This window comes from Rutilus rutilus (genome assembly GCF_951802725.1).
Source record: "Rutilus rutilus genome assembly, chromosome: 6".
Taxonomy (NCBI): Eukaryota; Metazoa; Chordata; class Actinopteri; order Cypriniformes; family Leuciscidae; genus Rutilus; species Rutilus rutilus.
Window position 1 is genome coordinate 9,771,812 of NC_140214.1, and position 9,627 is coordinate 9,781,438.

At 39.6% G+C, this 9,627-nt stretch overlaps 3 protein-coding genes across 3 annotated transcripts; all 3 read right to left on the minus strand.

The window, feature by feature from the left end:
- Positions 1-48: 48 nt before the first annotated feature.
- LOC311292371 (putative G-protein coupled receptor 148) lies at positions 49-1,353 on the minus strand. The gene has a single exon (XM_084412044.1). It carries the CDS (start codon positions 1,246-1,248, stop codon positions 136-138), a length of 1,113 nt encoding a protein of 370 aa, XP_084268170.1. The 5' UTR covers positions 1,249-1,353; the 3' UTR covers positions 49-135.
- A 974-nt stretch (positions 1,354-2,327) lies between these two features.
- LOC311291557 (putative G-protein coupled receptor 148) lies at positions 2,328-3,793 on the minus strand. Its single transcript, XM_084410619.1, has one exon. The coding sequence runs from the start codon at positions 3,719-3,721 to the stop codon at positions 2,765-2,767; it is 957 nt and encodes a 318-aa protein (XP_084266745.1). The 5' UTR covers positions 3,722-3,793; the 3' UTR covers positions 2,328-2,764.
- Positions 3,794-4,684: 891 nt separating this feature from the next.
- Positions 4,685-9,613, minus strand: mterf4 (mitochondrial transcription termination factor 4). The gene is made up of 4 exons (XM_084411686.1): positions 9,545-9,613; positions 7,515-7,893; positions 6,266-6,450; positions 4,685-6,075 (listed from the first exon to the last, which is right to left on the minus strand). Exons 1-4 carry the CDS (start codon positions 9,569-9,571, stop codon positions 5,665-5,667), a joined length of 1,002 nt encoding a protein of 333 aa, XP_084267812.1. The 5' UTR covers positions 9,572-9,613; the 3' UTR covers positions 4,685-5,664.
- Positions 9,614-9,627: the final 14 nt, after the last annotated feature.

Consider the following 9,627-nt stretch of genomic DNA (forward strand, 5'->3'; position numbering starts at 1 on the left):
TTATTACTTTCCTCTTGTGAACAAAACCACAGTTGAGCATCATCAGAGCTATCAAATGTAAGGTTTTAACTGATTTGATTAAAAGCTCAGCAACACCCGTTCAAAGGTCTTTTTCACAGGTTCAAATAAGCATCTTTATAGCACAGGTGTGATAGTTCTTGGTCTATTCAGCCGAAAGAACTGGAACAGCACGCCGCACAGCTCTCTATAGCGAAGCCCGTACAGGTACGGAGCTAAGGCTTTGGGCAGGATGAGTAAGACGTTACACACCACCAGGGACATCCACAGGCTTGCTCTGAGGTCCAGAGCCTCACTTTTGTAGCAAAGCATCAGCTCGATCATCAAAACCAGCATGGGACAGAAAGCCAGGAACAGGTGGAGATAATGGATCAGAAATGTTCCTTTAGCACGGGACGAGGCTTGGCCCTTCCACACACCCGAATTACGTGTATAAAAGTAGAGGATGAGGTAACCAGACAACACCAGGAGGAGGATGAAAATGATACTAGTGACTGTCAGCAACATGGAGACAGTGAGTGGGCGAAAGTGGCTTACAGTCAAAACCATCAGCAAAGGCAGGGAGCAGATGTGGAGGGCGCAGGGGGCCGTACTATGGTACCACAAAAACATGCCAACAGCTGCCGCAGGGAAAAAGACTGAGACGGCCCAGATGGCAGCAACTGCTCCGTAGGTTCGCGACACGGGCCACACTGCCAGGTAGCGAAGGGGTGATAACACAGCAAAGCAGGTGTCCAGCACCATTGCTGTAATACTTAGTACGCCAGAACTGTATAATACCGTGGATAGGAAGAGCAGCACGGCACACGGCCACTCTGTCATCAACACACCAGCTAAGTTGATGCAGGCACTCAGAATATTCATGCAAACAAAGAGTAGGTCGCTGAAAAGAAGATTGGCCAGGAGGAGGAAACGCGTCTGCTGCCGCAGGTCAACGCGGGACAGGATACGTATTAGAAGAACCGGAGTGGTCAGCAGAATGGCCAGGAAGGCCAAAATGGGGCACATCTCAAGCACTTTCATGTGGATGGGAGGGATGAATCCATGCCACTCATGCGCAAACATCTCCGCTGGGCTTTCAGAGGAGTTAGAAAAATTCGAGGAACGTCTGTGAAGCTCAGCTCGACCAGACTTGTTGTACCAATTGCCAAATGAACAAAGCAGAGATAAAAAAAGGTCTTCCGCAGCTAGGTAGAAAAGCTTAGACTTTCCCTCCATCAGAGTTTCCATCTCTTGGCACGTGTCTGTGCGTCCAATCCAAAGGCAAAAAGAGCGACAGACAGGTAAATGCGTCTCTCCTTCTCTCTTCTCGCAGACTGTGGTAAGTGATTTAGGGGACAGATCCGTCACAGACAGGCTTGTAGATGGTTTCCGTGGAGATAGAGAAATGGGTAAATATCACTTCACAGCTAAAAGGATCAGAATGACACTGGGATTTTGCAGCAAGGCATAAATATTGATATGTCTTCCTAGAATCAGGACTATTGCGTAACATTTACACTGTTATTTTTGCACTGATTGATTGTTTAACTTGGAGGACTAAGTGCCTCGGGTTAAACATTGAATGCATATAGGAAATTGGAGAAAGACACAATCATGTAAAAATCCTGTAATGTAAATTTATTTATCTTAAGAGAACAAAACAGCACTATATCGACCAGTACTTACAAGAGTTTGAATCAATATTGTGGTCATGAATAACAACATACAGTACATTAACTGGGAGAATCTCACAAAAATATTGTCAAGAGGACAAATAAAATAAAAAAAGAAAGAAGGATATTTTGCATGAAAACATCTAAGCCTGTTCCATATCTTTTTTTACATATAAGAGAATGGCATGCAAAAAAAGAATCTTATTGTCATTATGAAGATTATCCTGCACACACACACACACACACACACACACACACATATATAATATATGTATATATATTTATAACATGGCTTGGCTGAATTCCAATGTAGAATGCGGTCTGTTATTTCTTGATAACAGACCGTTGCCATGCAAAACAGCGCGTTGCTATGGACTAACGGACTATTTTCTTTGGCGGAAGCAATACAATCGTTTTTAAAACAATAAACGCCTTTTTAAATCAATAATTTGTGTCAAATTAATTATTTATTTTTTTAGGTAGCAATGTAATAAGCGGGATAATGTATAGAGAGGCGGTCGTTATGGCGAATAACAACCCCTTCAGGCTGATTCAAGACCCCTGCGCTTCGCGTCGGGGTCTCGTTCAGCCTGTCGGGCTTGTTATTCGCTATAACGACCGCCTCTCTATATATTATCCCTTACATACATACCGAGTTTTGTTTCCACATGATGATGATGAGAATTTGGGAAATTGAAATGCTTAAATATAATGACATGAAAATGTCATATTGCTAAATATTAAAATATAGATATATTAGTTGTTTTTTTTAACCTTTTTATTTTGGTGTAAAATCTGACCTGGACATTTCTTTGTGAGATTCACCCAGGTGCACTTGATATAGTTTTGTTATGATGAATAACAGGATATAGCATTCAATCTTTAGTTTACAAATGAAAATATAAAAATATTTAAATAAATGTAAAGTTATTTCATGTTAACAGTAAAAATGCTTTAATACAATATTAGTACTAAATATTAAATGTTTAGTAATTTAAATTCACTCTTCTGCAAATTAATCCTCCAAAAACAGAGGAACCAGATCCAGTTGTTTTGCAGGCTGGCTCTGCTCTAGCTTCAAGTCCACTCCTCTAGGCTGCACTTCTCTGACTTGGATGTCTCTTCTTCCACAACACCTGCTGGACAGTCTCGTAAATCTCGCGATAGCGCAATATGTACAGGTAAGGAGTGCAACAGCGTGGCAACAACATCAGTATGCACATATTCACCAAGTCAATCAACACTCCCACCACATCATCCTTGGTTTCCTGCTTTAAAAGAGCCAGCTCGACTGCAAAGACCAACGCCGGTACAAAATACATCATGAGCAACAGAGTGTGTGCTAAAAGCGTCATACGCGCCCGGGAATAGCGACTACGCCATATCCCAGAAGTCTTGGTGATGATGTAGAGATGTATGTAACAGTACACAATGAGAACAGTGCAGAGGCTGATGGCAATGATGAAGTACAAATGAACGCCAACCTTCATTTTCTCCTCCAACGAGTACAACGCAATCAGCATCAAACACACTGGACGGCTCGGTTGGTTCCTGCCCATCACCACCTCAAAAATCACTAGCAAGGAGACCGGACACACTGCAGCCATCACCCATATGCTCATGATTATCTTCTTGGCCCGAGATGGCGGGAGAATCTCTTTGTAACGTAACGGCCAACGTACAGCCACATATGTGTCGACAACCATCAGTGTGACCGTGATCACAGAGCAGCTGTACGTCATTACCATGCTCACCATCATAAACTCACACAGCGAGTGGGGCATGTACAGGCCTACAGAGTTGCAGGAGACCATCGCAAGGTTTATGGTGAGGAAAAGCATGTCTGCGAAGAGCGTGTTTGCAAGGAGCAGGTAGCGGGTCTCTTGGCGTAGCGAAGGAAAGCACAGAATGCAGATGGACAGAACGGGGTTGACCAGCATTGTCAGAGAGGTTAGCAGAACCGTGGGGATGAGGAACAGATCCATATGTCTGGTGTCCATTATTCTGTACCAATCATCAGAGATGTTAACGATGAAAGACTGAGTCATATTTAGAATCCAATGACGCACTACTGAGAGAAAGCGTTGGAGTGAAGAGTGAACAATTGCTCCTCTGTATGCTGAGACTGGAACGGTGGAGCACATATATTGCTTCTCTACCTACAGAAAAACAGAAAAACATGAGTACAAAAATATGTACATCACCACACACACGGTATGACCTGTAAACGTAGGATAAGGCTTCAAAACAAATTTCAAACAAAAGCAAATTCAGTTTAACTTTTGTAAACCAGGAGAAGTAAAGACAAGTAATACACTGATAATCAAATACACCGTCCAATCAAAAGCTCTATAGAATAAGAATGTCCATCCTCCTAATATTACAGGCAATTTTTTAATAGGAACTATCAGTATGTCCCAATTTCTGGTGGACATTAAAAGGATAGTTCACCCAAGAATGAAAACTCTTTTACTCCTCATGTTGTCCCAAACCTGTATGAATTCTTTCTTCTGTGGAACATAAATGTCTTAGAATATATATATATATTTTTTTACATTACAATGGAAGTCAATGGTCACCAAAATGGTGTAGGTACCTACATTCTTTAAAATATCTTGTGTTCCATGGGAGAAAGAAATGCCTAAAGGTTTGGAATTACATGACGGTGAGTAAATGATGCCTGAATTTTCAGGTTTGAGTGAACTATCCTTTTAAATGGTTATTATAGCCTGAATTAATCTTTCCAGTTTGTAGTTTCTCCACAAAATAATGATGGATAAATGATACATTAATCATAAAAAAAATCATCAAACAAATTAAAACCATCAAACATCAAATAAAGCATTGATTAACGTTTTCTCCCAATACACAATTTGACAAACATAAGTCTTTTTTGTTGTTGTTGTTGTTGTTGTAAATCATTGTAATTTCTAAGCATCTCTTTCCAGTCTCTAGTAAATGGACCTGAACGATGAACAAAGAATAAAAACAAATAGTCCGAACAATATACCTCTAATTAGAACAAGTTAATTCGTTTTTCTTACATATTCCTGATAATACTTCATTTTTTTAAAAAGAGAAAGAAATGCCGAAAATGTACATATTTTCATGAAAACATTAAGACGCAAATGAAAGGGTTAATATCGATAACAGTATGAAATATATAAAAATCTACTTTTGAGTGAAACTGAATGAGTCTTATAAACCTAATTACAGTTTCATCTCAAATTCTCAGCCACAATGCCAAATGTCAACATTTTCAAATGAGTTACAAGCAAAACATATCTATGCAAATAATGTGTGTTTGTGACATGGTACGATTGTACTATTCCTGGTCCACAAAAACACTTCTGTTAGTTTCAGCCCCGTTTCACAGACAAACATTTCACAGAGGAAGAATGAAATATGGTTGTATTGACTAACAATCGATTAACTGTTAAAATGACTCGCGTACCTGTTCCACTCATCCACGTGCAGTAACTTCTGCTTCCATCCAGACCTCCATTAGACTAATGTCGCCCCAGATCAATACCTCCCGACTCTGTCCTTGTTATCAGAGAGCAGGCGTTCCACTGATGCGCACAGATCCGTAAACCATCGCACGGCACTAACACTCTTTAAGCTCTCTATGGTTACTCAGCATTTGGTGTAAATTGTGCTGACCCTCCCCATGACAGGCCGTTCAGATAAACTAACACTAACACCGTTATTACCTCAATGTCCCTCGACACTACTATGCACCTCATATCCGGAGCTAAAAGCTTATAAAGCAATAAATGAGATGGAAGGTTAAACAAACAAATATACAAAAATGTTGGCATGACCACCAGACCATAAACAAATGATGCTAGTAATTTGCATTGTTTGTTTGTTTGTTTTATGCAAAACTGATACCATCATGTATCACTCAGAAAGAAAAAAACATTGGTGAATTTTGCTGAATGAAAAAGTTTATTAATTTTGCTTTTTTTTTTTTTTTTTACAAAATGCCTCATTTCCAGTCCTTCTTGTAACCAGTGTTCCAGTGATGCTTCCTCCTGTGCTGTCCGTCATCATCATCATCATCATCTTCTTTATCCTCCCCTAACTCCTCGTCCTCATCACTGCTGTACTCGTCCTCCCTCCCTTCTTCCTCCTGCTCTCTCGTCATCAGTTTGCGAAAAACATGGAACTCCTCCACAGTTGCCATGGCGACCTGCGTCAGGTAGGTTTCCTCTGAGACGCAGAGGACGTCATTGAGCGGGGGGTTGACGATGAGTGTTTGGCCCTTCTTGTCTGGCGTCTGGTACAGTCCCCTCCGCTCCAGAAAACAGTGACGACACCGCAGCTCAGACAGAGACATCCTGAACACCTTCGCCTTCAACATCTCTGCCTGCCGCACACCCATACGGAAATATGCATACTGCGGGGGGGGAAACAAGCTGCGAGTCAGTTTGCAACTACTGTAAAACAAACACTGCCCTGCGAATGCCAACTTCAATGAGTCGCAATGGCTCACACAACAGTCACAAGAAAACCATTTACAAGGATAGTTTACCCTAAAATCAAACTTTTAGTGAAGAATGGTTTAAACTTACAGATACCTGTCGTACCTGAAATTTGTACTCCAGCTGGACCAAATCCTCCTCTAAAACCTCGGGTGAGTCTCTGAGGATGTCTGTGACCTGTTGGACGGTGAAGAGGCATTTTTCTCTGAGCAATCGGGACACCATGTTTACCCTCTTGATAGGCACGACCATGATCTTGGGGTAGTGACTGATCATCCTCTGAAGACTGCCTGTGGACAGATTTCAGACAGATTTCAACTTGACTGGCTTTCAAACTGGGGTCTATATGGAGTAGTCTAGAGAATTTTTTTCAAAATGTATTTTAACAATGAGAAAAAAACAAAAACCGAATAGTCGGAGACAATAGCCTTGTGGGCAGCACTCTGACATGCGGGCGACTTTAGTTTGAGTCCTGGCTCGTGGACCTTTCCCGATCCCGCTCCCCTCGCTTACTGTTGATTGTCTATACTCTCAATGAAGGCAAAAAATGCCTAAAATAAACCTCTCAAAAAAAAGAGAAATAATTAGCGCTATTAGAATTAGAAATTAGCGTTTAATTTTGAGCAAACAAATTATTTACCTTCTCTCTTTACTTGCAATGTACATAGGTTTAAGGTTTAAAATGCTTTGGAACAATATGTATCATAAACTGTTCAACACAAATAAATCATAGTTGAATTAATTATTTATAATCTTTTATTTTAATAAGGAAAAATATTACTTGATACAAAGTAAACATTTTCCAAATAATGTTTCACATTTCACTCATTTACACCACCGTTCTAAAGTTTGGGGTCAGTAGAATTTTAATAAAATGTTTTAATAAGAAGTTTCTTATGCTCACCGGCTGCCTTTATTTGATCAAAAATACAATAAAACAGTAATGCTAAATATTATTAAAGTATTTATTTGTTTTAAATTTTAACGTTTACAATATAATTTAATCCTGTGATGGAAAAGCTGAATTTTTAGCATCATTACTCCAGTCTTCAATGTCACATGATCCTTCAGAAATCATTATAATGTGTTGATTTGGTGCTCAAGAAACATTTCTTACTATTATCGATGATGAAAACGGTTGCGCTGCTCAATAATGGAAACTGACTTCGAAAGTTCAAAAGAACAGCATTTATTTGAAATAAAAAAGTAACTTTATAAATGTCTTTACTGTCAGTATTTATCAATATAATGCATGCATGCTGAACAAAAGTATTAATCTAAAAATATATATATATCTTACTGACCCCAAACTTTTGAACGGAAGTGTAATTTCCAACCAGAAAAGATGCATCACCTTCTAACAATCCCATCTTCCTCAGATGATTGATGCGCTGCTGTAAGTCTGCACCTTTAAGTGAATATACCTCTGGACACTTTTGCATTATTTTCAGGATACTGGAGGGATTTAATCCCAGGAGCAACAGTGCTGTCAGAACAGACGGAACATGCTTCCCACGGCTCTTCGTTGCACCTTCACGCATCTCCTCGGCTTGAGTTTCTGAGAAGCCCATCTCAAGCAAAGAGGACAGAGTGAGCTGGGTCACAGGACTGTGGGTGACCTGACCGGTGCGAGATGGATTCACGTGATGGGGCTCTTGTGTGGTGCAGAACGGCATACGACCTCTGCTCGCAGCCACAGGACAAACACGCCATCTCCACATCCATTGCACCATCTGAGACACAGAGAGAGGAAGCAAATGCTGTTCAATTCAGTAAATAGTGTTTGGACAATAAATCTGAGGCCTGGGGCCTGTACCATGATGGTAGCTGAACAAACTCAGGATTACAGGATTAGTTTTGAGTTGACAAAACCAAACCAATCCAACCAGGCTTTGTTGGTACCGTGATGCTGATCATCAAAATTTGCTGTCAGCTCAGGCTTTGATCCTGAGTTTAGGTGTGACATCAGTAGCGAACAACCAATCACATGCTGAGAGAGAGTGAAACTGAGATTCATTTCTCATGAGAGAAGCAGCGCGATTCACTACAGAATATTACGAGATTGAGAATTTAAAACAAATTTACACTTCAAGAAGAAAATAGCTGTCTTTGAAAGAGGACAACTAAAATAAAAAGTCTCGCTATATCAGTGCAAGTAAAAGTTGTGAAGTTAGTTTATACATTTGATAAAGGTAGAGAAAATGTAACATTTAAGCTCACATGTAGTAATCTCATAGCTTTATCTATTGAAGAGTATTTTTATTACCTTTATATATTTATTCAATTAAACTGTGCGTAATAATAATTGATAAACTAAAATTGTACATGTGTGATTGATTAAGGGTACAATAATTACATAAATAATTTCTAAATAATACAAAATTATTATTCTAAATAAGCATTACTAAAAGCCAGACGATTTTCTCTTTAAAAATCATTTGCTGTGTAGTGATCTTTAATTTGGAGTACAAACAGGTGCAGTGACTTTATCCCATCAGACGTGTCACTTTGTTCACAGCTGATTGGTCCAAGTTCGGTTTGCAACCTCTTACCTGGAACATAACCTGCCCTGGACCAGGTTAGCCATGGTGGAGCGTGAGTTAATTTGGTGATGAACACTGCTAAAAGCCAAACCACTTTCATGGAGCCTAAAACCCAGGGTTGGCGAAAACTAAACTGAAACATATTGGGCTAGCCACCTAAACCGGCTTCATGGTATAGGCCCCTGGTTTCAGAGATTAAGCCAGGATTGGTCCTTTTTTTAAATTAGGACATTTGAGTAGCTTTTATAAACATGCCTTAAAAAAAAAAAAAAAAAAAAATTACTGGTGTGCATCTTGAGACAAAACATATAGTGCAAATTGCTTTCAGTTAAAACGGCTCAAACATGCAATTTAGTCTGAGACTAGGCTTAAGCCTGGTCTGTGAAACCAGGGATAAATATATGAAACAATATATCAGCTTTTCTCAGGATTAACTTTACTTTTAGCCCCAGTCTCCCTTATGTGTGTATGTTGAGATGCTGTAACTGTTGAGGGGCTATACATTATTTTTAATCAGATTTAGCTAAAACAATGAGATGTTTTAGATGTATGAATGAATGATTGTGACCTTGCACTTCTAATCGAGAAAGACGTTTCTTGCAAAACTATTTTTAGTTTTAACGTTGTGTTAAGATATCCAGATTTTCTAGCAACCGCATAAACTGTTATAATATTAAATACGCTATTAAACCATTTTTATAATCAGATTCATCGCGGAATCTGCTTGATACAAAGTTATAGTTGGCTGCATCGCGACAGCTTCATAGCAGCTGTTAGACATTCAATCGAGAGTCTAATTCCATGATAATGTGTGAAATTTCTATTAGCATTTCGTCCTCACCTGTTTTCTGCAAACATGCGTACCCATATTTGTGCCGCGTCAAAATACACCCGCGCTGCAACAACAGCCAGCGCTCAAAAGTT

Excerpts from the sequence above, each read along its gene's own strand:
- LOC311292371 (XM_084412044.1), bottom strand. The coding sequence starts at position 1,248 with ATGGAAACTCTGATGGAGGGAAAGTCTAAGCTTTTCTACCTAGCTGCG.
- LOC311291557 (XM_084410619.1), bottom strand. The coding sequence starts at position 3,721 with ATGACTCAGTCTTTCATCGTTAACATCTCTGATGATTGGTACAGAATA.
- mterf4 (XM_084411686.1), bottom strand. The coding sequence starts at position 9,571 with ATGGGTACGCATGTTTGCAGAAAACAG. Across the intron at positions 6,451-7,514 it reads GAAGATGGGATTGTTAGAAG|GCAGTCTTCAGAGGATGATC; the intron begins GTGATGCATCTT and ends ATCTGTCCACAG. Across the intron at positions 6,076-6,265 it reads AGCTGGAGTACAAATTTCAG|TATGCATATTTCCGTATGGG; the intron begins GTACGACAGGTA and ends CCCCCCCCGCAG.